This window comes from Cyprinus carpio, chromosome B5, assembly GCF_018340385.1.
Source record: "Cyprinus carpio isolate SPL01 chromosome B5, ASM1834038v1, whole genome shotgun sequence".
NCBI lineage: Eukaryota > Metazoa > Chordata > Actinopteri > Cypriniformes > Cyprinidae > Cyprinus > Cyprinus carpio.
Window position 1 is genome coordinate 13,094,023 of NC_056601.1, and position 27,946 is coordinate 13,121,968.

The 27,946-nt window shown below is 36.3% G+C and overlaps 1 protein-coding gene across 4 annotated transcripts; it reads right to left on the minus strand.

Moving 5' to 3' along the window:
- Window positions 1-1,022: 1,022 nt before the first annotated feature.
- Window positions 1,023-27,918, minus strand: LOC109109951 (transient receptor potential cation channel subfamily V member 1-like). Of its 4 annotated transcripts, none has more exons than XM_042724452.1 (16): window positions 27,549-27,918; window positions 22,158-22,381; window positions 7,111-7,268; window positions 6,515-6,667; window positions 6,193-6,330; window positions 5,741-6,039; window positions 5,130-5,300; window positions 4,824-4,997; window positions 4,462-4,566; window positions 4,256-4,326; window positions 3,822-3,987; window positions 3,554-3,620; window positions 1,911-2,221; window positions 1,674-1,795; window positions 1,346-1,449; window positions 1,023-1,274 (listed from the first exon to the last, which is right to left on the minus strand). In XM_042724452.1, the coding sequence occupies exons 2-16, from the start codon at window positions 22,343-22,345 to the stop codon at window positions 1,162-1,164; spliced, it is 2,340 nt and encodes a 779-aa protein (XP_042580386.1). In that variant the 5' UTR covers window positions 22,346-22,381; window positions 27,549-27,918; the 3' UTR covers window positions 1,023-1,161. The 4 variants fall into 4 exon arrangements, with proteins under 4 accessions (XP_042580386.1, XP_042580387.1, XP_042580385.1 ...); XM_042724453.1 differs by lacking the exon at window positions 22,158-22,381 and adding an exon at window positions 7,356-7,579 and having other exon boundaries at window positions 27,549-27,917; XM_042724451.1 differs by lacking the exons at window positions 22,158-22,381; window positions 27,549-27,918 and adding exons at window positions 7,356-7,579; window positions 9,735-9,879.
- Window positions 27,919-27,946: the final 28 nt, after the last annotated feature.

The following is a 27,946-nucleotide window of genomic DNA, read 5'->3' on the forward strand; positions in this document are numbered from 1 at the left end:
CAGCAGGACATTAGCTATCTAGGGTCACAGCATTTCAGCTCTGCAGTTAAGTAATAGCCGGAGGACGTGACCCATCTATCACTGAACTTAAACGCCTCGTTATTGGCCAGTAATATAGGTAACCAGTTACATTTGTGGACGCATTTGATTATAGTACAATAAGTATACTGATGTTGCGCACAGTGATTCATTGTGTCTGGATCTTATTTGCATCATCCTGTGATGTTTATCGGTTGGGGGTCACATCAGTCACAAGCAGCACCACGCGACACCACAAGAGGGCGATATATACAAACAGTTTTGGACGTTGCCCCTAAAATGAGTCTAGGACAGGGGTCTCCAATTCTGCTCCTGGAGAGCTACTGTCCTGCAGATTTCAGTTCCTCTAACGAGGACATAGCGTAACTTATGAATGAAATGTCATTTAATTTTTTTTTTTTTTTTTACATTATTTTTAATGTTCTAAACAATGTAAAGACATGGAAAAAACTATTTTTTTCCTAAAACTTTTTTCTTGGGTCTTAAGAGGTTAAATGTTAATGTAACGAACAGTTGGTTAAACACAATTTTTAATATCCATATTTTAAATATGGAAATCATATGTTGTTTTATCACAATTAAGTAAACACTGGGTGAATATTAGATTCATTTTTAATAATTTCATGTTTGAGGTAATGCACAATTACCAACTATTCTTAATTTTCAAAAACAAAATATATATTTTTTTCCTCTAATCAAAATGGCAGTTTGACACTAATTTTGTTTTGTGACATTGGGTTGAGTCTAAAACATCCTGTTTCATAAAACTAAAAACATTATAGTGTGGTATCAAAATGTAAAAAAAATTATTCAAATATAGCAAAATGAACAAAATCAACAGTCTTATTTTAGCTAACTCTCAATAAAAAAGGAATTAGCTATGTATAAAATGTCATATACATGCTTTCATAAATTACAATACATGCATAATCATATTTTTTTACAATTACAATTAAAATTATGATGCATAACAGGAATGACCCTTGAGGTGTAAATATTTCTTCTTTAATAAATGAACCACAGTCAAGTTTTAACCAGGCATAATATGTAATTATTCCTACAACAGTTAGAATGAAAGGTAATTGCAAAACAGATTGCAATAGATTACGGCTTGTAAAAGCATCAGACGGAGCTAGATGCCTCAGCTAGAGGACTCAGCTCCTGTTCATCTCTGTGTTGTTGTCTCTGTGTCCAACGTTTGCTGAACGTTTGCAGGAGTCCACGCTGGTAGGGCTCTGTAACAAATACACATGATATGATATAGGATAAAAATAAATAACATACATATTTGTTTATCATTGATTACCTCTCTGAAGTTCAGCTGGGGAAGGTACAAGCAGGCATTTCCCAGGGTCCTCAGTAATTACACCCAGGTTTCTGTTCCATTGGTTCCAGTTGACTTCCTCCACGCTGAAAGAAAGAGGACACGTGCTTCAATTATTGCTTATGGTTTCACTGAAGTGTGTTTGACAGTAAACACAGATCAATAGCAGACAGTAAATGTGTATTATTATGTATTATGCTTGTGGTTGTATACTAATATCCTCTTTTCAAAAATGAATCATCCATTTTTAAATAGAAGACAAATGCAAACTTCAGATCTTGTGGTTTCGGGTGAAAACCCCCAGTGTCACCTAAAGCACCAGCGTCTATCAGGCTCCTGTTCCCCGCCTAGGTCCTTTTGTTTCCCGGAGCGCAGTCTTGTCTTCAGGCAGTGGGGAAGAATCCACTCCATGTCCAAGGTGGTGATTGCACACTGTGAATAACAAACAAAATGGCAAATCATTACAGCAATTTTGCCCACTGAAACAGGATTTACAGTGTATGTTTGTTGCAGAAATGGACAGCTTTAACTTTGCCTTTGATTTCACCTGTAGTTTCCAGATGTTGGTGCTCACTACGGACATCTCATCCACTCTTTTATTCATCAGAGCAATCAGCATGTTCAGCATCAAAATGTAAGTCATTACTATATACACAATTAGCAGCACATAGAAGACCTCTGCATATCGATATTGATCGGTGAACTCCAGATCTCCCATGCCAATAGTAAACTTGAACAACTCCAGAGTGGTGAAGTAGATGCCCTGAAATGAGGGCTTTTTACAGTTTTCATTTCCATTAATAGGAAGAAATAAAGTCCGTCCCTTACTAGGTCGATCATCAAAGAGAGTAACCACAGCTGTTGATTAAGAAACACACCATTAAAACACATTAAACATTTGAGGAAGTCTTTGAGGAATTGAACGTTCAAAAGAACACCATTTATTTGAAACATAATTTTTTTGTAACAATGTAAGAGTCTTTACTGTCACTTTTGATCAACTCAGTGCATCCTTGCAGAATAAAAGTATTAATTTCTTTCAAACAAAACTTACTGACCCAAACTTTTAAAGGGGTAATACGATGTTGCTAAAAAGAACATTATTTGGTGTATTTGGTGTAACGCAATGTGTTTATGCAGTTTAAGGTTCAAAAAACACATTGTTTTTCATATAATGTACATATGTCCTGCCTTTCTGAAATGCGTAAATTTTTACAAAGCTCATTGTTCTGAAAAGCTCATCGTTCTGTGCTCTGATTGGCCAGCTATCCAGTGCGTTGTGATTGGCTGAATACCTCAAGCTTGTAACAGAAATGTTACATCCCTTACCAAACTGTGATCCCGTGTCCCGGCACGACAAGACAAAAACAATTAAACCCATAAAACCCATACAAATGAGGCATTTGTTGCATCCAGTGGAGACATAATTACTGATTATAATGACTTATACTGTCTTTTTATGTGTTGCGTTTCGCCCTGCGCAAACCATATCTGCATTTGTGATCGCAGAAATGACAAACAACAATTGCTACTCTACACTGCTCAAAACTCACGTTTGAATCATGAGTGGCAAATCCTTTAAATATGAAAACGTACTTACAGGGAGTCAGAAGCGCCAGACTGTCCTTGCAAAGTTGGAACTGCCCCACCAGTCCTCTGTAAAATGCACTGCACACATCTGAATATTTATTCTGAACTGTTCTGGAACAGTGGTGTAAATACAACTTAACCACTGATTTCTAGTTGTGTCCTCTTTTGAAAGACCAGACAAAATAGTTTCGCTTTCACAACGAAACACACAGCATCTCCACGACATGGAGGTGTCGGCAACAATGAGAATAAAAGTTACGCCTTTTTTCTTTGCGTGCACATTTGGGCGGTGTTATGCAAATCTTCCCACACAGTGACGTAAACATGTGGGGGCGTGTTTAAACACGGTGTTTTAGGAGGGTGTGGACGAGTCTTAACTTTTATAAAGAATATTTCTTTGGGTTTGAGACTTAGTCTTTGCAACTTTAGGGATCATATGCACCAACAGCTTGTAACAGTCCAAAGAGAAAGGAAAACTTGAAATTGCATCATATGACCCCTTTAAACAGTAATGTGTTTGGGAAGTGTTTGTTGTGTTGTGATAAATATGAAATGAATTGTAATAAAAAAGCCAAGGACATTGAATGTATTCAAATATACCTGCTGAGAACCCAATGAGGAAGACCATGTACACGACAAGGAATCGACAGATTTCTCCAAGAACCATCTGACAACAATTAAAGAGATTGAGAGTGTGTTGTACAAACATGAAGTAAAGTCTGAGTTGTAAGGACTAATCTACACTACAATGAGGCATTAAATGTGTTGCACAGCATTTTTCTATGGTGCTACACCGAATACTTTACTAGCACTCTACTCTGAAGGCCATAGGAAAGGATAATGGATAAGAAGGACAATTATCCCTCACCTTTTGCATCATGACACTGTAGATTCCCATATTTTTGGACCCTCTAGAAAAGTAAAGTAGATTTACCCAGCTCAAGGCAAGACACAAAACTAGACATGCCAGATATTTATCGTTACCAAAGCAGTACAGTAGAGCACAAGCCAGGAAGAGCACTGCCTGCAGAAAACTAATACAACAAAAAGCCTTATTAGGAAGAGTAAACAATGAATGTATACACTTAATGATTACTGTTTCTAGCATAAAAATTTGTTTGACTAGTGCAATTTAGCTGTGTAATGTGAATATATATACAGGGATTTCAACTTCTAACAATAACCCTAGCTAGTAGAATTATTGGCAAAGACTGTAATTCCAAGCATACTGATAAATAGTTAAAAAAAAGTGTCAATTAATTGTTAATGCTAAAATAAATATTACAGACTGAAAGCACTTACAAAAGTTGATCGGTGTATCCATCTATGACCAGGGACTGAAATCTTGGACGCTTCCTTAACATATCTATTAATTAAAAGATTATTATTAATCTTATTATTATTAATCTTTTGTATTAACGTAAAAAGGGGGAAAATCATTTTGTATATAAAAGTTAGGGTATATATGAATTTGTTTTTAAACCAACAGCATTAGATACATAGCCTACCCCTCTTATAAAGAAGTAAAGTGCTCCAGTGATAGTTATGATGTGTCCCGTCAGAAGCAGATAGCCTTCGCTACCTTTTCTATAAGGATATGGAGGCTTTAATGACTGAAAGATAAGAGTGGGGATCAATAATGAATCAAATAATGAAACATTCATCAAAGACACATTTAAGCATAGGTTTGAATTAGACACTGAACCGGAATAACTTAATTGTCTGATTAAGGTCATTATGCATATTTTAAAATTACTATTATTATTTTCTCTGTAAATGCAAAAGCACGAAATGTAGCTCCTCTGTAATGAAGCAGAAGAACGTCAAAGAGGCGGGGTTTTGAGTCACCATTTCTGGGCTGTATACCTACTTGGCTGTTGTTAAAGTCCTTCCCTGCTTCTCGGTGATAAGCTACTGCAGTTAAGATGAAAAGGTAGATAACATAAACGATAAAGTTGAACATGAACATCCGTTTCGCAAATCTCTCCCACTTCTCTTCAATTAGTCGGTTAAATGGCTCAATATGGAGCATCTCGAGGCGATTCTGAAATCAGATAAAATAACATGTTTAACTTTTTAAAAATGAAACATTTTGCTTCAATGGAGTAGTAAAGTCTAATTATACATTTTATATTCTAGAATGAATTAGTTTCACGTTAGTAGCATGTCATCTCACAGGAATCTCACTGCCATAAACGATTATCTCCAGCGCGGAGTTCTTGTCGTAGGTGTCGAGAGAGGCGAGGTCATACAGAGACGAGCACACTGGACCGTAGGCCCACTCCGTGATCTTCCGTGACAGATGTCGACGCCCCTTAAACTCCCGCTGCACGATGTGCTTTAACAGCTAGTTGACAAGTGAAAATGAAATCTAAATGATTTTATCAGGCTCTTTACAAAATATACTAATTACAAACGATTGACAAACGTTCTATTGAGTCCCTTGTCTTTGGCAATGCACTGATTTTTAGTAATCAGCCAAGCCAGCAACAGCATTAGATAAAATATAGAACAAAAGCAATACAATAAATAAAAACTTTAGGTTAAAGTAAAGGTTATGACTGTCACTATAGACTACACGACTATGAATCAGTGTGGTGTCTGATTTAATGCTATCACATGAAGACTAAACATCTACAAAAAATCAGGAACATCCAAAAACAGAAAACAGAACTGACACTTAAGAAATACACACTGCTTCAAACAAATAACTGCTTCAAATAAATACTGGTATTTTGCAAAACATTAATTGTTTGGACATTCAACACCAGAAAAATTAAGGTTTACCCTCAGTTTTCCTGTTTTGGCAGCTAGTGTGAGTGGGATGAGTCCTTCATTATTTTCAATGTCCTCCAGCTTGATCTTGGGGTGAAGTTGGTCGGCTTTGATTAAGATGTGATCATACATGGCGATGACAAACTCTGTGTTTTCAGGACTGTTATCAGCTATGGATACTAATGCGTGAAGCACTGTGTTTCCATGAGAGTCCCTCTTCCTGACATCCACCGCCTGGTAAGGGTTGTTCATAAGGAAGTCCACAATGTCTGGCTGATTAGTGCAAGCAGCCAGCGACAAGGGCAGCTCACCTGTGCACAAAATTTGTACACAATGCAGGTAAGCCCAGGTCCCCACAAAAATGGGTAACTAACATTGGGAACATTAATTACATGAAAATGCAGCATTTCTACTGTATAAATTATATCAATATTGCAAAAGTTTAACCATACCCTTAGACCTACCAAAATAGAAGCATGTTTCTTGATAGGGCTGAAAGAATTTCCCACAGGCTTTAGCATGGACATCAGCCCCTTTCTTAACCAGCATCTGTACAAATTTTGCACTTCTCCGTTCAATTGCAACATGAAGTGCTGTCTGACCTGTCTCAAAGAGATCAGTCAATAACATTATAAAATGGGTAGGTTGGACAACCTGTTAAATATGATCAATATTGTGTTGATTTATAAAAAGAGAAATTACTAATATAAGGTTTTAGCTCATATAAACCTCTGATAATAATTACACTAATAAAACCATAATGTAAAATGAAGCTATGTCTCTGACCTTCATAGAAACTGTCTGTGTAAGCAGCATTGACTAAAATGTTTAAATCTCCCAATTTCTCTGCAATTTCCAGCAGATGTTCAATAGTGTCATTCTCGCCTTCCCTCAAATTTAAAAGTGCTTTCAGCAGGGCTGTCTTTCCATTGGATGTATCTAAAGATGATATAAAAACAGTTTCAATTTTGTTATTTAATAAATATCTGTCATGAATTCACAGTACTCTTACTCTTTGTACACTATACCATTCAAAAGTTTGGGGTCAGTAAGTTTATTTATTGATTTTTTTTTTTTAATTCATACTTTTATTCAACAAGAACACATTAAATTGATCAAAAGTCACGGCTTTCACAGTTTGCTTAGTGAGCACTAAATAAGCATATTAGAAGTCGAAAATTCAGCTTTGCCATCACAGGAATAAATTACATTTTAAAATAGAACAGTTATTTTAAATTGTAATAATATTTCACAGTATTACTGTTTTTACGTTATTTTTGATCAAATTAATGCAGCCTTGGTGAACATAGCAGACTTCTTTCAAAAATCTTACCAACCCCAGTCATTTAAACGGTAGTGTATTTGTTGTTGAATACAATTACATTGAGAGTCAGTGAGCCGTTTCATGTTTTTGTGCAGGTACTGATGTAAACCCTGCAGTTTAGACACATCGCCACTGGACACGGCATCAAACAGCCTCTTGAGGGTAAACCTCTCACTGTCCTGCTGAGCTGGTTCCTCTTTCACTTTTCTGATTCCCCTGTGTGCAGAATGTATCTGATAAAGTAAGGATTTCTCACATTATGTTAATCGTACACTCCGGTGTGGTTTAAGGAGGCCCGTTTACCTGTCAAAGTGTAGGTTAAATTTAATTTTGTGTGCAGGCTCATCTGTCTCATCCAGGTAATTAGAATCCATAGGCCTCTTGTCCTTTAAGGCACCTTTCTTCATCTGTTTGGCCATTTCCCTTTGCTCCTGTGTCAGGTCATCTGTCTCCAAGAAGAATGTGGGGCTGCTGTCTCTTGATTTACTCATAGTGATGTCTTCTTAGTCATACAGCAGAGATTAAACCTGTAGTGGTATCATTCAAAGATACAGGACATTAGGTTTCTGTTTCATATAAATAAGGTCTAGGAAATGTGAGCCTGACCACAATATTTTACTTTTCTAAGCAAATGGGACATTCTTACACTAATTAGCTTTAAAATGAGAAATTGTGCTTAAAGATAATTACTTAATGTTTCTTCCTTTGTGACCAGTCAAATTGATTTTTGATGTAATGCAGAATAAGAGTTGCTTTTGTAAGATCATAAGCTGCTTGAGTGTTATAGTGGATCATCATCATATTTCAACACTCTAGTTTTAAATACCACTTAAAGGGGAAGGGGTCACAAATGATCCAAATGGAAACTCTGTCACAGTTGAAGTTGAAGGAAATGCACAACTACCACTACTGTTATATATGGCTTACGTTTATGTGTATCTCATTGCTAGAACTCTTCATAAAAACAGCTAGAATAATTAGGGAGATTTGATTATATACAGTTCTGATCATAAGACCACATGGGCTTATATAAACCATCTAATGGATCTGTGGTTATTTTTGATACACAATAAATCCATTCTTCATCAAAGCACAAACACGGATTCATTTACATGCCAAAAGAGGTTTTCAAAGATACAGAAGACAGAGAAACAAATAAAAATGTAAACAGTTTCAGCTCATATGTGCAAGTATAGATGCTGCAAATAGTTGCAGACTCTAATAGACCCTTGCTAACTGAATTATTGATATCTCTTCATGCTGTTACATGCTATATGATCCCATCCAGGGAATGGGCCATTATTGTCCCATCAAAGAAAACTTTGAGAGGAAATAGTAAGAAACTGCATTACACTGTCTTTGTGTAATCATGTTATGTAAGGTAAAAAAATAGATAAATGTCCATCCAAACAATTAGCTACTAACACAGAAATTTTACCCTGCATCTCTCACAAAGCTGGTTTTGTATTTAAAAGTCGGTTCTTTTTTAAATTAATCAGTTTAGATTTTACTATTATAAGCTAATGTGACATTTTAATACCAGATAACATCACTAATATGCTTGGATGATATTTCTGTGATTGTCCTTTCTGCTAAGACCATTTAAATTACACTTCATTTATAAAATAATTCTATTAATAGCTATAGCGCTGTGAGAATAAGAGCTAATGGACCATCTGCATGTGCCTTTTTGGTTCAAACACATTTAAGAGGAAGGGGACAAAACAACTCAGATGGAAACTCTGTGACAGTAAGTCAGGAAATACAAAATTAGTTTAACTAGTTATATATATATATATATATATATATATATATATATATATATATATATATATATATATATATATATATATATATATATATATATATATATATATATGTGTGATTTGAAAATTTGAGCATATTTGTATCTTACATTAAATAAGAACTCAAATGGCTGAAATCAATAGGGAAATACAAAATATGTAGTCATGAGAGCATCCAGTCACAGTTCCTCATTTAAGGCAGACTATAAACGACAGACAACCATAAAATAGCGACTGAACATTATTCAGATTTGTCAAAACAAGGATTAATGTTTAATGTGCATATCAAAGTAAGGAAAGGGGGTCAAGGACGCTAGAGATATTTTTAAATCATGAGGAAAATTGAGCATATTTGATGGGTATGTGAAAACAGACTTCTCGATGGATGAGGCAGCACAGATTGTTAAAGAGTCTAACAGATATTTGATGGACAAATTATGCTAGATGATGACCTAATGTGCAATTTCAAGATGCTGGATAGTCTTACTTAGTAAAATATTATGGCATGGCCTCTCCATAAATGGGTTCAGATAATATTACAGCGGACACTGTACATTACACAGACACCATCTCAAGATCATCTCACTTACTACATTATGAGATTTGGCACTTACTCAGCATGTTTTGGGTTGAGCAAAAACAGTCATGCATGTTATTGTCAGTTTTAAGAAGATAAACATTAAAACTGATCTGCAACAAAATGGACTGAAGTAGATCACAAAAACATCAAAACATTAAATGAACTAAAGGCATTTGGCAGCAAAAACCAACTTTACAGGTTATAGTATGATTTACTACACTAGCAAAATCTTTTTTTTTTTTACTATTGCTAAATTATTTAATATGTAAGAATAAAGTATGAAACATTTGTACTCACTAATTAATTTCTGTTTTTTAATCCGTTAGATGAGGTATCCAGTATTGATGAACTTGATTCCTTGAGCACAATAACTTGCTCGCTCGCTCTCTCTCTCTCTCTATCTCTCTCAGTGTAAGAGAGGAAGATGTTTTGAGGTTGCTGAGAGCCTTACAGGAAGGCGGGTTGTATTGATTTTTTGAGTATGTTGTTACGTATGTTCTGCCATGTCCACGCCTTGTTGTATTTCATTTATAATCATACACCTTACAATGCACTAGAAGTCATCAAGCTCCTTAAAATGCTTCACTCTCATCTAGCAACACTATATTCTACTACATATCTTAACTTCATCTACATGTGCTGGAATGCATTTGATATTGAAAAAGTACCTCTGAGTAGCACATGTTTGGTTTGAAGCAGCATTCAAGTCACCTACACTTATCTGTTGAAACTGTTCTGTTGAGCAATTTCACTTTCTTAGCATGCAAAGTTTCCTGTATGACACTGGAGGACTGTGGCAGAGTAAAGTGGTTTTGGTGCATACATGGTGGTTAAAGTGCATAGATTATCTGAACAAAATGAAACCTTAGCATGCAGTCGATTTGGATGAAATGTGATGAATATTCCATCTATTTATTAACATTTAAAAATGTCACTGAACTTTCTTTTCAAGGCTTCGTCCAGTCATTTAATAGAATACAGAAATATTCTTTAAAAATACATATTGTTTGATTGCACAGATACTATTTAAACTGAACTGAGCTGGATGATGGCATCACTGAATTCAATGATGAACTGCCTTTAACTGAAAATAGGGTGTTTACTATTGTCATTTTGCATTATCGACACACTATTTTCCTATTTAGTACTGTAAAGTGTTTGACACAATCTGTATTGTTAAAAGCACTATACAAATAAAGGTGACTTGATTTGACTTGTCTATTTAACACCATGCACTCAACAACAATAGTTACATAATGAACAATAGATAAAGTTGACCCATGTTAGTCAAAAATAATGATTTTTTAATTGATAAATGATAAAGTATTAAAATATTTTTTAATTAAATACACTTAATTACAAAGTGTGATTATTTATACAAAAAAATAAAATAAAAATAGCCCTATCAGCATTGTAGGTCATTCCACGGTAGGTCAGATGCCTCAGAGACAAACATGATCTTAAGTGTTGTATTTTGGAGTTTTGGTAACTCCAACTGCTGAGTCAACATCTTTTCTGTAGACTACATGAAATGGAAACACTCTCTCCGCTTCCTGTTGCAGAACTGTATTACATGACAGAGTGCTGCCACTGCCAATAATACACCTCACTCCAGCTGCCTGCAGGTTCTGAGAGGACATAATAAGAGTAATTGTTTCTGTAAAAATGCAATATAGATGAATTGGTTTTCTGTCTTGCATTTTATCTCTCAAAATGATGGATGTCAGTAAAAATGTGGAGATTAGCAGAAATGAGGCCTACATAAGGCCTACATGTTGCTGCCATAATAATGACTCATTTCAAATGTGCTTTTCTTCTTTTTGCTCTTAACAGCTCCCACTTGCTGTGGTAGAGCAGTTATGAAATATTTTTCTTGTAAATACTTTGCAGCATTTCAGTTTTTGTTTCAGTGCAACAGTTACCATACTGTGTTTAGCACCTTTTTTAATATGTTGAGACAGCCTTAGCAAGCTCATTCACTTCGCTACCATTGAGGAGGTTAAACTAACGTGGTAAATTATGACAGTAACAGCAAATGAAGTTTGTTAGAACTTTAAGTGAACTTTATTACTGCACTTTAGTAACAAAACACATATGTAGCCTACAGATTTCTTGTTCCGAAACCACTTAAGCTCACCAGGACACTACCACCTCATCCATTTGCAGCAATGAAGTCGGTGAAATAGAGTCCAATTCATTAGCAGCTTCCAATTAGATCTGTGCAGCGCTTATAACTGAATCAGAATCAGAGAAGCAGATGAATGGAAGATGGATTTCTCACCACAAGAGGGCACTATGAATTCTTGTTTATGCCTAATGGCCTGCTGTGTTCAAGTCCTTTATATATGAGATCTTCTGTGAGATTCTAAATCATTGTCATTGCCTACATTGAGGACATTTTGATCTACCATTGAGACCAAGACCAGTGAGCAACACATCCCTCATGTAGGAACTGTCCTGTCTCGATTACTGACTAACCATTTGTATGTTAAGGCAGAGAAATGTGAAGCACAACTTTCCTGGGCTATAAGATCAGTCACAGAGGAGTGGAGATGGACACCCCAAAAGTCAGGGCACTCACAGAGTGGCCCTCGTCACAGTAAAATAATTATAGAGGTTCTTAGATTTGCTAACATCTATATAAGGTTTGTCTGTGACTACAGTACCATTGCGGCACCTCTCAAGGGGGAAAACAAATAAACTGTCATGGACTCAACCTGCCTTTGATGCCTTAAAAACAAGCTTTACCTCTGCTCCAATACTGAAACATCAGATCCTGACGCCTATCGTTGAAGCGGATCCTTCTGACTTTGGTATTGGAGCAGTTTTATCTCAGAGACATGGGAACCCAGGCAAATTGTTCCCTTGTGCTTTCTTCTCTAGAAAGTTATTGTAGCACCTGTTTGTTGTGGAACTGCGAAAAGAACAACAGTCAGAGTCAGCCCAGAATGTCTACCTGCCCAGCATTACGTCCCTAGGTCTTTATGCCAACGAATCATGCAACAGGTTCACACATCTCTTAGCTCTCGGCATCCTGGCATTCAATGGACAATTGAACTATTGCGTAACTCCTTCTGGTGGCCCAATCTAAATAATTATGTTACTGTGTATGATAAATCTTGCAGTGTGTGTGTTTAGTCCAAAACACACCTTGAACTCCCGGCTTGTCTTCTGGAACCCATACCAATTCCTCAGCATCCCTGGTCCCATTTGTCTGATTTCATCACAGACCTTCTCAGTTCCAATGGTTACACCACTATTCTGGTAATTATTGATAACTTCTCTAAAGTATGTCATCTAATCCCACTCACAGGTTTACCTACAGCAATGGAAACCACACAGGCATTAATTCACCAAGGAGGCCACAGTTCACATCTCGGGTATGGCAAGCTTTCTGTAATCAACTGGACATAATTGTGAGCTTAATATCTGGCTATCATCTCTACGCTAATGGACAGGTTGAGAGGCTAAATCAAGAATACGCACAAAATTCTCTCACTCACTCTTCTGTGAGAACCATCTGAAGTGCCTGCAGTGGATGATTTGGTCAAAAGAAGTGAATGGGTGTGGGATAGTGCTCATGTGAGGCTGCAGAGGGCAGTCAGAGCTCAGAGAATCAAGGCTGACTAGAGGAGGCATACTCATTCAAACTACCAGCCAGGTCAGAACGTCTAATTGTCCACCTGAGATCTGCGGTTATGGAAGCTCAACCCACGGTATGTAGGTCTGTTTTGTATCTTACGACAAATGAATCCAGGAACCTACAAGCTAGAGCTTCCTGCTCATTACCGTATCTCTCCTTCTTTTCATGTTTCCCTGCATCTGCCTCCACTATTAAGGAGAGAGAACTCCCTCCACAACTTGAGATTGATGGAGCTCTGGCCTATCTGGTGAAAAAAATCCTGGATTGGATTCCAGGTGTCATGGGGGCCAGTTGCAATACCTGGTGGACTAGGAGGGCTATGATACAGAGGAGAGATCATGGGTGGCGGCAAAGGATATTTCAGACCCATTGTTGATTCAGGATTTCCACCAGGCACATCCCAATCAACCTGCACCCAGACCAAGGGGACGGCCACAAAGAGGGATAGAATGGGGGATTCTGTAACATCTGCGACCTCCATCCATTCCTCCAACCACCAGAGGGAGCCATCCCCTGAGTACACTGCCCTACAAAGGCAAAAGACCTTAACTCGCTAGAGTGTGAAACTGAGAAAAACAACTTTAAAGTTTTTTACCTGTCCAGCAAAATTAATTATAGGTAGGACACTGGAAATGTAACAATTAGATGTTTTAGTAATGAAAATTATCTACATAAAAAAAAAATGTGAGCTCAAACTTGATTTTTACCCCTGTTTTGAAGTTAATATACTCTGCCTTTGCATTGTCTGCAAAATGTGAGAAGTCACACCAAGGCAAAAGACAGTAACTTCCACATTATCAATATTTGGTTGCTGATCACCATTTACAAAATTGTTAAAGTGACACCTGTATAAAATCTAGTGATCTTAAGCTGTCTCATATAGGCTATTGCATATAGTTATGTGTCTATATTAAGGGTTTTTCTTTTCTTTTTTCTTTTTTTTTTGACCGTAACAAGCAGACTAAAAGTTAAACATGAGTGGATACCGTGGATATCAATTTATTTGCTATTCTCAGTAACGTAAAAGAATGCTAGACAGAACTGCTTTTATATTGACTTGTATGAAATAGCCTAACCTAAAAGAGCGACTTGTGGATTGATGTGAACAAGTGGGAATAATGCTCAGAATGCTTGTTGATTAAAAATCTCTGATGACGTTCATTGCCATGGATTGATTTTATCAGGTTACAAGAAAAGGGAGGATATGGATTTAATTGCGAACTGTTAGTAAGTTACTGATTTTATGACTGATCATGCTAGCTATGGCATTCGAGTCCACACTGCTTTACAGCCTGGTGAATAATCTGCATTACAAAAAGAAAAAAAAATGTAAAGGTTGTTCACGATTACGTATTGCTGCCAAGGTATCTTGTCTTTACAGTGCTTTGTTATATGGAGCTGTTTGGTATACCACAATCTATCTCATTCATTTGTCTAAACCTTAATTAAAATGCGGCAGACTTTAACGGACAGTAAAACAAAGGCAGAACACTGTATAACTCCAAACTGGCACCGTAACTTCATATTGACATGCGGTTAAACAAAGGCAAAATGCCGTAACTCATGTTGAGCGTTCCAAACAAAGTAAAAGAGCGGTAACTGGTGTTATACGGTGTTCTGCCTTGGTTTCTCTGTGGTTTTTCGAAGTTACAGTTGAGACGACCCATTATTTTCTCTGAAAAACAACGACATTGACTCAAGATACTTATACACATTATAATGGATGTCTTAAATGTCCCAAAAATATCAATAACTAATTTTCGACAAAAATCGAAGTTACGGTCGTTTGCCTTTGCACGGCAGTACTGACTACTCCTGGTTCCTCTTGGTCACATTTGATTTAAAATATTTAGAAATTCCACCATTTTTTTGATTTACCAGATTATTTCATACATGAGTCTGCTTATTATTTCACACAGCCAGTACATAACTTAAAGGGATCATCGGATGCCCATTTTCCACAGGTTGATATGATTCTTTAGGGTCTTAATGAAAAGTCTATAACATAGTTTGGTTAAAATTTCTCAATGGTAGTGTAAAACTGTTTTCAGAGCAAGCTGTTTTGTGCAGCTCTCAGAGAGACTGTTTACTTTAGCAGCATTCATTGTAAAACTTGCTAAACAGCACATTATTGGGAAAGGCAATTTGCAAAGATTCATTAATTATAGACAGTGTGTTTGTGTACAGTTGAATTCAATAATTCTGTTAAATTGCCACAAAAAGCCACTGGCCACTGGCTATCACTTAACAAACAAGATTTAAAAAGTATCTTTAAAACTCCACAAAATATACCCTGCTTTAAAAACCTTTTATAAACTTCTTTTAATTAAATTAAAAAAAAGGTATAGATGTATGCTAGAGTTTTTGCAAGCAGAGGTCCGAGACAGCTCTTTCATTTATTTTGGCACTGCACTTATGTCTCTCTCTTTTTTTTTTTTTTTGTAAAATGTACTTGATTTTATTGTTGAAAATATTGATGTAAATGTTACTTTAAAGTGGAAAGATATTCTTTTAGACATTATTGTAAACTCAAAAGATAAACAGACCCACACTTCTTTTATTATTATTATTATTATTATTATTATTATTATTATTATTATTATTATTATTATTATTATTATTTTAATGGCTAAATTTCATATTCATAAATGTACATTTTTAGGGGGGAAAACATGTTTTATAGTATTTAAAAATGAAGTAAAGCATTATATTGAGTCTATATTGCCCATGATGAAACAAAAAGCTATTCAAATTTTGCAAGCTTGTACACTCCTTAATGTATTCCTGTAATGTTTATATCTCCCCTAGCATTTTTTTTATATAAAATGTTGTATTGTAATTGTACTGACTGTGTTGATATTCTGTTCTATCCAAAAAATAAAAAATAAAAATCTAGTGTGGATGTAAATTTGAGTTATATGAGAGCACAGCAAGACATTCACAAACTAGGGTCACAGAATTTCAGCTCTGCAGTGAAGTACTAGCATGATTAGCATATTAGCATGATAGGACATGATGAACAGTGGGCTACTGGAAAGTATAATATGGAACAAATTTGTGGACACATTCATTTATAGTGGCAATAAATATACTGATGTTAAGCACAGTGGATTAATCGTGTCTGGAACTTAACTGCACCATCCTGTAGGCCCGCTGTAGGTCTCTGTTATGCTACATCAATCAAGCAGAACCACACAAAACCACAATCCTGGTATATAGAAACATTTGAATGACTAAAGAGACATGAAATTATATTATTTTTGAGTGTTGGAAAATAGCTAGGCTACTTGGGTAAGCCTTTATGTTCCCTTTTAAAGGTTAATGTATTGAATAGATAATTAAACACAAATTTTAATACGGATATTTCCAAATATGTAAATCACATTAGTTTTGTTTTATCACAATTTAATAAACATTGGGGTTATGTATATTATTTTATATAAATACTTTCTTAAATAACAACACATACATTCAAAATTATATGATGCATAACAGGAATGACCATTGAGGTGTATTTGTTCTTTAAATGAACCACAGTCAAGTTTTAACCAGTCATAATATGTAATTATTCCTACACCAGTTGGAATGAAAGGGAACTGCACAATAGATTATGGATTATAAAAGCATCAGACGGAGCTAGATGCCTCAGCTAGAGGACTCAGCTCCTGTTCATCTCTGTGTTGTTGTCTCTGCGTCCAACGTTTGCTGAGCGTTTGCAGGAGTCCACGCTGGTTGGGCTCTGTAACCAATACACATGATATTATGTAGGAATAAAAAATAAATAAAAAAAACGGCACACACACACACATTTATTTAACATTGACTACCTCTCTGAAGTTCCGTTGGGGAAGATACAGGCAGGCATTCCCCAGGGTCCTCGGTAATTACACCCAGGTTTCTGTTCCATTGGTTCCAGTTGACTTCCTCCACGCTGAAAGAAAGAGGACACGTGCTTCAATTATTGCTTACTGGTTTTACTCTATGTGTTTGAAAGTAAACAGATCAATATAGGGTAAGTGTGCATGATAATATCATATTTTCTAAATGTATTGGCCATTTTCAGACGGGAGACAAATGCAAACTTCAGATCTTGTGGTTTTAGGTGGAAGTCACCAGGGTCACCTGAAGCACCAGCGTCGATCAGGCTCCTGTCCCCCGCCTAGGTCCTTCTCTTGCCCAGAACGCAGCTTTATCTTCAGACATTGGGGAAGAATCCACTCCATGTCCAAGGTGGTGATTGCACGCTGTGAATAACAATCATATTTATACCCTGACTGAACAACTAAAATTGCAAACCATTAATTATCTTACGCAAACAGTTGCCCATTGTATCATTTCAAGTGATTACAGTGTACATTCAAAGTCAGACACAAGACAGTTTTAACTTTGCCTTTGATTTCACCTGTAGTTTCCAGATGTTGGCGCTCTCGACGGACATCTCGTCCACTCTTTGATTCATCAGAGCAATCAGCATGTTCAGCATCAAAATGTAAGTCATTACTATATACACAATTAGCAGCACATAGAAGACCTCTGCATATCGATATTGATCGGTGAACTCCAGATCTCCCATGCCAATCGTAAACTTGAACAACTCCAGAGTGGTGAAGTAGATGCTCTTGAATGCATTTTTCTTACAATGTTCATCAGAACTGTCCTGCTTAGATTGTCCTTCAGAACTTTCATTACGTTGATTTTCAGAAATGTTTGCTCTTTGATCTTTGTTGATAGACTCCTCATCAAGCAGAGTTACCACGGCTGTTGAGTTAGAAACAAATCATTAACACATATTGTTTAAACATTTGGGGTCTGTAAGATTTCTTAATGTTTTTGACAGAAGTCTCTTATGCTCACCAAGGCTGCATTTATTTGGACAAATCAGTAAAACGGTAATATTGTGTTTCTGTGTTAACATATTTTAAAATGTAATGCATTCCTGTGATGACAAAGCTGAATTTTCAGCAACCATTACTCCAGTCTACAGTGTCGCCTTCAGAAATATACTAATATAGGCTACTGATTTATTACATTTATTATTATGATCAATTTTGAAAACAGTTGTGCTACTTAATATTTTTGTGGAAGGGGTGATATTTTTTCAGGATTCTTTGAAAAATAGAAAATTCAAAAGAACAGCATTTATTTGAAATATAATGTTTTGCAACTATGAAGGAGTCTTTACTCTCAATTTTAATCAACTGAATGCATACTTGCTGAATACAAGTATTACTTTCTTTCAAAAAATCTACTGACCCTATACATTTTTTAACAGTTAGTGTAATTGGGAAGTGTTTGTTGTGTTGTGATAAATTATAAATTAACTGTAATAAAAGACTCAAGGACATTCATGAATGCATGCAAGGGTACCTGTAGAAAACCCAATGAGGAAGACCATGTACACGACAAGGAATCGACGAATTTCCCCAAGAACCATCTGACAACAATTAAGGAGTGTGAGAGTGTGTTGTACAAACATGAAATAAAAAAGTGTGAAGACTATACAATGAGGCATTAAACGTGTCACATAGCATCTTTCTACAGCGCTACACAAACCATACTTTACTAAAACTCTACAGGATGATGGATAAGGAAGACCCTCACCTTTTGTATCATGACACTGTAGATTCCCATATTTTTGGACCCTCTAGAGAAGTAGAGTAGATTTACCCAGCTCAAGGCAAGACACAAAACTAGCCAGGCCACATATTGGTCCTGACCCAAGCAGTACAGCAGAGCACACACCAGGAAGAGCACGGCCTGCAGAAAACTAATACAACAAAATGCAAGAATAAACGATGTATGCATTTAATGATTACTGTTTCTGTAGGAAAAATGAGTCTGAGTAGTGTAATTTAACTGTGCGTTGTGCATATACAGTGATTTCAAAAACTTTACTGACAAAGAATGTACTTTCAAGCCTATTAATCTGTATTAGGAAATGGTTAATAGTCAAATAAGACAAGAGAGTCAAAGGACTCACAAAAGCTGATCGGTGTATCCGTCTATGAGCAGGGACTGAAATCCTGGACGTTTTCTAAACAAGTCTATCAACTTAAAAGAAATGGGAATTCATTAATTTCTGTAAAAACAAATGTACATGAAAATGACATATGAATTTGTTTTAAACAAACATACCCCTCTAATAAAGAAGTAAAGTGCTCCAGTGGTACTTATGATGTGTCCTGTCAGAAGCAAGTAGTCTTGGCTATTATTTTTATAACGGAATGGGGGCTTTAATGAAAAGAAAAGAGTGGGGATGAGACATGGCATTAAATAGTGAAGCATTTACACTAAGCATGCACAATGTATAGTTTAAATCAGACATTGAACTGGAATTAGTTGCAAGTATGCATACATTCCAGAAAAGTTGTTTTTATTTTCTCTGAGTCAGTGTAGGCAGTAAATATTTTTGTCTAGCATGAAATGTTATGTAAAGCCAAACCCCTGCCCATTTCACACCCTTTTTGTAGTCCCACTCCCCATCTTTGGGCTGTATACCTACTTGGCTGTTGTTAAAGTCCTTCCCTGCTTCTCGGTGATAAGCTACTGCAGTTAAGATGAAAAGGTAGATAACATAAACGATAAAGTTGAACATGAACATCCGTTTCGCAAATCTCTCCCACTTCTCTTCAATTAGTCGGTTGAAGGGTTCAATATTGAGCATCTCGAGGCGATTCTGAAATCAGATCAAATAACCATAAAATCCATATAGTTTCTTTACAAATTAAAATTTTGTTTCTATGAAGGAGTAAAGTCTAATTATACATTTTATATTCTAGAATGAATTAGTTTCACGTTAGTAGCATGTCATCTCACAGGAATCTCACTGCCATAAACGATTATCTCCAGCGCGGAGTTCTTGTCGTAGGTGTCGAGAGAGGCGAGGTCATACAGAGAGGAGCACACTGGACCGTAGGCCCACTCCGTGATCTTCCGTGACAGATGTCGCCGCCCCTTAAACTCCCGCTGCACAATGTGCTTTAACAGCTAGTTGACAAATTAAAAACAAATGACTGTCAAATATGTGTTATTTAGTCACATGCCTTTGGCAATACATTCATTTTATCAATGAGCCCAGTCAGTAACAGCATCAGCTAAAATATAGAACAAAACATTGTGACAACTGTGACTTTAGGTTAAATAAGGTCATGACTATCACTGTAGACTACATGTGTGGTGTCTGATTTAATGCCACATGCTGAAGGGAAATAGCATTTCAAATCACATGAGGACTAATCATCTACACAAAATCAGGAACTTGCAAAAACAGAAAACAGAACTGACACTTAAGAAATACACACTGCTTCAAATAAATCACTGCTTCAAATAAATACTGGTATTTTGCAAAACATAATGAAGTTGTTTATATTTTTTGACATTCAAAAGTCAGTAGGCACCAAAAAAAAAAAAAGGTTTACCCCCAGTTTTCCTGTTTTGGCAGCTAGTGTGAGTGGGATGAGTCCTTCATTATTTTCAATGTCCTCCAGCTTGATCTTGGGGTGAAGTTGGTCGGCTTTGATTAAGATGTGATCATACATGGCGATGACAAACTCTGTGTTTTCAGGACTGTTATCAGCTATGGATACTAATGCGTGAAGCACTGTGTTTCCATGAGAGTCCCTCTTCCTGACATCCACCGCCTGGTAAGGGTTGTTCATAAGGAAGTCCACAATGTCTGGCTGATTAGTGCAAGCGGCCAGCGACAAGGGCAGCTCACCTGTGCACAAAATTTGTACACAATGCAGGTAAGCCCAGGTCCCCACAAAAATGGATAAGTAACATTGGGAACATTAAGTAGATTTTGAAAATGACTTGCATTTAAAATGCAGCATTTCTACTGTATAAATTATATCAATATTGCAAAAGTTTAACCATACCCTTAGACCTACCAAAATAGAAGCATGTTTCTTGATTGGGCTGAAAGAATTTCCCACAGGCTTTAGCATGGACATCAGCCCCTTTCTTAACCAGCATATGTACAAATTTTGCACTTCTCCGTTCAATTGCAACATGAAGTGCTGTCTGACCTGTCTCAAAGAGATCAGTCAATAACATTGTAAAATGGGTAGGTTGGACAACCTGTTTAATATGATCAATATTGTGTTGATTTATTCAAAAAAAAAAGTAATATAAGGTTTTAGCTCATATAAACCTCTGATAATAATTACGCTAATAAAACCATAATGTAAAATGAAGCTATGTCGCTGACCTTCGTAGAAACTGTCTGTGTAAGCAGCATTGACAAAAGTTTTTAAATCTCCCAATTTCTCTGCAATTTCCAGCAGATGTTCAATAGTGTCATTCTCGCCTTCCCTCAAATTTAAAAGTGCTTTCAGCAAGGCTGTCTTTCCATTGGACTTATCTAAAGATGATATAAAAACAGATGTTTTATTATTTAATAAATATCTGTCATGAATTTACAGTACTCTTACTCTTTATACACTATACCATTCAAAAGTTTGGGGTCAGTAAGATTTATTACTTATTTATTAAGAAATTAATACATTTATTCAGAAAGGACACATTAAATTGATCAAAAGTCATGACTTGAAGTTTGCACAGTGAGCACTAAATAAGCATATTACATTGATTTGTGAAGGATCACGTGACACTGAATGAAAAATTCAGATCTCCCATCACAAGAATAATTTACATTTTAAAATATATAGAAGCTTTATTTATTTTAAGTTGTAATATTTCCCAGTATAACTGTTTTTACTGTATTTTTTATCAAATTAATGCAGCCTTGGTGAACAAAGCAGACTTCTTTCAAAAATCCTACCAACCCCAATCATTTAAACGGTGGTGTATTTGTTGTTGAATACAATTACATTGAGAGTCAGTGAGCCGTTTCATGTTTTTGTGCAGGTACTGATGTAAACCCTGCAGTTTAGACACATCGCCACTGGACACAGCATCAAACAGCCTCTTAAGGGTAAACCTCTCACTGTCCTGCTGAGCTGGTTCCTCTTTCAACTTTTCTGATTCCACTGTGTGCAGAATGTATCTGATAAAGTAAGGATTTCTCACATTATGTTAATCGTACACTCCGGTGTGGTTTAAGGAGGCCCGTTTACCTGTCAAAGTGTAGGTTAAATTTAATTTTGGGTGCAGGCTCATCTGTCTCATCCAGGTAATTAGAATCCATAGGCCTCTTGTCCTTTAAGCCACCTTTCTTCATCTGTTTGGCCTTTTCCCTTTGCTCCTGTGTCAGGTCATCTGTCTCCAGGAAGAATGTGGGGCTGCTGTCTCTTGATTTACTCATAGTGATGTCTTCTTAGTCATACAGCAGAGATTAAACCTGTAGTGGTATCATTCACAGAAACAGGACATTAGGTTTCTATTTCAGACAATTTCAGATAAGCTCTAGGAAATGTGAGCATGATAAGAACTGCCGATTTTACGTTTATAAGCAAATGGGACGGTCTTACACTAATTAGCTTTAAAATGCAGAATTGTGCTTAATGATAATTCACTTAATGTTTCTTCCTTTGTGACCAGTCAGATTGATTTATGATGTAATATAGAATAAGAGCTGCTTTTGTAAGATCAGAAGCTGCTTGAGTGTTATAGTGGATCATCATCATATTGTTTAAACACCACCAAAAGAGGAAGGGGTCACAAATGTTCCAAATGGAAACTCTGTGACAGTTGAAGTTTAAGGAAATGCAGAACTACTGCTATTGTTATATATGGCTTACATTTATATCTCATTGCAAGAACTCTTCAAAATAAATAAATAAAATAGAAGAAAAAAATAAGAAAAAACAACAACTAGAATACTTAAGGAGATGTGATAATTTGCAGGTCTGCCTGTGATTTTGAAAGAGATTAATGTCCATAGAAACAAGCTACTAACACTCATCTCTCTTTTGACCCAGTTCCTAAGCATACATGTGATCTATCTTGTGACATTTTACCCTGCATCTCTCACAAAGCTTGTTTTGTTTTTAAAAGACAGTTCTTTTTTAAATGAATCATTTTTTTAAAGATGACAAGACCACAAATTTTGCTTTTATAAGTCAATTTGACATTCTAATACCAGTTAGCATCAGTAATTATGCTTGGATGCTATTTCAGTGATTGTTATTTCTGCTAATACCATTTAAATTACACTTCATTTATAAAATAATTCTGTTATTATAATTATTATTATTATTGCCTTGCTCTCAGTTGCTGAAGCCCTAAGACTGGCAAGAGCAGATTCCAAATCTTCAATACGTATTTTACTGGATCTGTCTGCTGCTTTACACACAGTTAACCACCAGATCCTCCTGTCAACCCTACTGGCAAAGGGCATCTCAGGAACCACACTGCAGTGGTTTGAGTCTTATCTCTCAGCTAGGTCCTTCAAGATATCTTGGAGAGGTGAGGTGTCCAAGTCGCAACATCTAACTCCTGGGGTGCCTCAGGGCTCAGTTCTTGGACCACTTATCTTCTCTGTCTACATGGCATCACTAGGTTCTGTCGTTCAAAAACATGGCTTTTCACACCACTGCTATGCTGATGACACTCAACTCTACCTCTCATTCCATCCTGATGATCCGACGATAGCTGCTCGCATCTCAGCTTGTCTAACAGACGTTTCTTGCTGGATGAAGGACCATCACCTTCAACTCAACCTTGCCAGGACAGAACCGCTTGAGGTTCCATCAAACCCATCGTTTCATCACTATTTCACCATCCAGTTAGGCACATCAACCAAAATTCCTTCAAAAACAGCCAGAAACCTTGGAATTGTGACTGATGATCAGCTGACCTTCTCAGACCACATTGCTAAATATGCCCGGTCCCGCAGAGTTTCTTTATTCAACATCAAGAAGATCAGGCCCTTTCTTTCGGAACATGTTTCACAACTCCTTGTTCAAGCTCTTGTTCTGTCCAGGCTGGACTATTGCAATTCTTTCTTGGCAGGTCTTCCAGCCAGTTCTATCAAACCTTTACAATTAATCCAGAAAAAAAAAAAAAAAAAAAAAAAAACAAGATAAATTTTTAATGAGCCGAAAAGAATGCACATCACACCTCAGTTTATCAATTTGCACTGGCTACCAATAGCTGCTCGCATAAAATTTAAGGCATTAATGTTTGCCTACAAAACCACCACTGGCTCTGCACCCCTTTACCTAAATTCATTACTTCAGACTTATGTGCCCTCTAGAAGCTTGCATTCTGCAAGTGAACATCACTTTATTGTGCCATCCCAAAGAGGCACTTTTACGGACTTTTAAATGAAATGTTCCCTCCTGATGGAATGACCTTCCCAACTCAATCCGAGCAGCTGAGTCCTTAGCCATCTTCAAGAATCAGCTAAAAACACATCTCTTCCATCTTTATTTGACTCAGGGCCGTGCACAGACATTTTGAGGGGCAGTAGCCCAAACCAGAAAAAGGGGCATAAGTAGGGTGGGTGCTTGTTAATACAAATTATCCAGTTGTTACAAATATACAATTAAAAGAGAAGACAGCACACTCTGTAATACTTTTAGACTTCATTGTAGATGTTTTTATAAGAGTGGGCTCTCCCTCACTCTCTGAGCCGGCTTCTGTCTTATCTTCAGTGGAAGAAGGGGAGAGTGGGTTAAGATGAGCCAGTGAGTAAGTTGACCCACCCCCTGCATCTTGGCAACTGTACACTTTTACTGTCATGTGACCATGTATTTTGGAACCACCCATCATTTCTGCCAGACTGTGATAAGGAGAAACGCATGGGGGAAATGGAGAGCACCCATTTACTTTAAAAACTGTTTTTGGCTTGTCAGAGTAAAATTTTAGCATAACAGATGTAATGGTTGTTACATCAAAGCAAATTTATCAAGGTCTGAAAATATTTATGATACATATTGGTGATTTAACAACATATAAGACCATGCAAATAATTTAGCTAAATATTAGCCTGAACTGGTAAGCTACAGTGTTCAACATATTGTTTCAGAAATGCAAACAATTAAATATTGAAATTTAAACTTCATTTGGTTGATGTTGTCAAAGTTAACTTTAAGAAAAGAAATGAATGTTTGTAAGAGGAAATTATTAAATTAGTTTTTAAATTATCATTTATTTCACATGGGTTTGAATCAAATTCAGTCGGATGGTTATTTTACACCCAGATGGTACATCTTACCCACTGACTCGACTCGGGTCAACTTACCCCAAACCTGGGGCAAACTGAGCCATGGGAACACTTTTTTATAAGCATTATTTTTAGAACCCTTTGTCATAGATACATTCTGAACATTAAAAAATGAAAGGAATACTTTCATTTGGTTAGCAGAGGATAGATACTTTCATTGTACTTCTGCATCATTTTCCCTTATCTTGAGGAACACAATAGTAAAAAGTGGCTAATCTTACACCACTCTCCCCTATAAGTATTAGACATTTAATTTAATATTTTACAGCATAAATCTATATTATATACTAATAAACAACTAATTTAGAACAGTTATACTATTTTTTAACTATTTATAGGCCTACTATTAATTTGATTTTAATAAAATATGTGTTATAGATTACTAGTATCAAGACAAGTAATTATAGTGGGAAATATATTCAATTACAAGAATTAAAGTGTGTCAAACTGCTAAATATTCTATATGATGATTTATCTTCTGGCTTGCTATTTGAGATCTGATCAGGTACAATAATTTGATTCGACATTCTAATTCAGAACATGGATATTTTGTAGAAGTTGTTAGCACTTTTAGAAGGCAGAAGAACTTATTACTAATTCAGTGGATCAACCACTGACAACTGTAGATTGTAATGCATCTACCTGGCATCTACCACTCTCTGGAGAGCGGCACACAGAGTGTGAGTGATGCTGTGGAGTGGGCGGGAAACACGGAGTGGATTAGCGGAATCAGCTGATCTTTAGCGGAGCAGTAACAGAGATATTTGAGCTGAGGTGATAAGGGGGATTGGTGAGAGGGGCACCTCAGCCGAAGAAGGCAAAGGGGCAGTGGCTTCAGCCACCGGGCCACCCCCCTGTGCACGGCCCTGCCTCTAACTCTAGCACTCTCTATTCTAATCCTATTCTTTAAAAAAAATGCAATTTTAGACTTGCACTCTATTTATTTACTAACAGCTTGGTTTCTTTCTTTCTTTCTTTCTTTTTTTTAAAAAAGAAACACTAGCTTCTCTAATCTTTTTGTATTCTATTTTTTATATATATACAATTAACAAAAGCAAAAAAAGGCCTCTAATACTAGCTTCTCTATTCTTTTCCTATTGTATTTTTTTTGTTTTTTTGTTTTGTTATATGATTTAAAAACCTTGCAACGTGTACTGCATTAAGTGAACTGAGGATTGTAATAGCATTTGCATATCATTGCTCTTTTGTTGATTTTGATTGCTTCCATTTGTAAGTCGCCTTGGATAAAAGCGTCTGCTAAATGACTAAATGTAAATGTAATGTATTAGCTAGCGCTGTGAGAATAAGAGCTAATGGATCATTTTAATGTGCCTTTTTTGTTCAAACACCAGTTAAAAGAGGAAGGGTCAAAAACAATACAGATTGAAACTGTGTGACAGGAAGTCACAGTATCAAAGGAAATACAAAATTAGTTTCTAAATAGTTACATAGCTATATATGATTTGAACATTTGAGCATATTTGTATCGCATTAAATAATAACTCAAATTGCTAAAATCATTAGGGAAATGTAATTATGGATTAATGTTTAATGTGCATATCAAAGTAAAGCAAGGGTGTCAAGGATGCTAGAGATATTTTTAAATCATGAAGATGATTGAGCATATTCGATGAGTGTGTGAAAACAGACTTCTCGATGGGTGAGGCAGCACAGATTGTTAATGAGCCTAACAGATATTTAATGGACAAATTATATCAGTTAATGTTGCTTTACGCTAGATCAGTGGTTCCCAATCCTGGTCCTGGAGAACCCCCAACACTGCACGTTTTTGGTGTCTCTCTTATCCGACACACACATTTGAGGTCTTGGAGTCTTCACAAATGGGCTGATGAGTTGAATCAGGTGTGTTTGAATAGGAAGACATCTAAAATGTGCTGTGTTGGGGGTTCTCCAGGACCGGGATTGGGAATCACTGCCCTAGATGATGAGTTAGTGCAAGATGCTGGATAGTCTTATTTAATAAAATAGTGTGACATGGCGTCTCTGTAAATGGGCTCTGATAATATTACAGCGGAAACTGTACATTACACAGACACCATCTTTAGATCATCTCACTTACTACATTATGAGATTTAGCACTTATTTAGCATGTTTTGGGTTGAGCAAAAACAGTCAATTAAAGGTTATTGTCAGCTTTAAAAAGACCAACACTAAAACTGATCTGCAACAATATGGATTAAAGTAAAAAATAAATAAATAAATAAATAAATAAAACAGGTTTTAATATGATTTAATACATTAGCAAATCCTGTGTTTATTTAAATAAAGCTGTAACTGTTTATTATGTATGAGTAAAGTATGAAACATTTCTACTCACCAATTAATTTCTGGTTTTTAATCTGTTAGATGAAGTATACAGTATCAATGAGCTTTATTCCTTGAGCACGATAATTTGCTCTCTCTCTGTGTGTGTGTGTGTGTCACAGAGGAAGAGATGTTTTGAGGTTGCTGAGAGCCTTACAAAAAGGCGGGTTGTATTTTTTTTTTTGAGTATGTTGTTACGTATGTTCTGCCATGTCCACGCCTTGTTCTAGCTCATTTATAATCATCCATATATACAGTGCACTAGAAGTCACCAAGCTCCTTCTTGAAATGCTTCATTCTCATCCAGCAACACTATATTCTACTACATATCTTAACTTCATCTTCATGTGCTGGAATGCATTTTATATAGAATAAGTACCTCTGAGGAGCATGTTTGGTTTGAAGCAGCAT

Bases quoted from the DNA above. Each gene is read 5' to 3' on its own strand.
- LOC109109951 (XM_042724452.1), bottom strand. From the start codon at position 22,345: ATGAGTAAATCAAGAGACAGCAGCCCCACATTCTTCCTGGAGACAGAT. The intron at 5,301-5,740 runs GTAAACCTTAAT...CTTGTCAACTAG, and splicing joins CCAAAACAGGAAAACTGAGG to CTGTTAAAGCACATCGTGCA. The intron at 3,621-3,821 runs GTGAGGGATAAT...AATTGTTGTCAG, and splicing joins ACAGTGTCATGATGCAAAAG to ATGGTTCTTGGAGAAATCTG.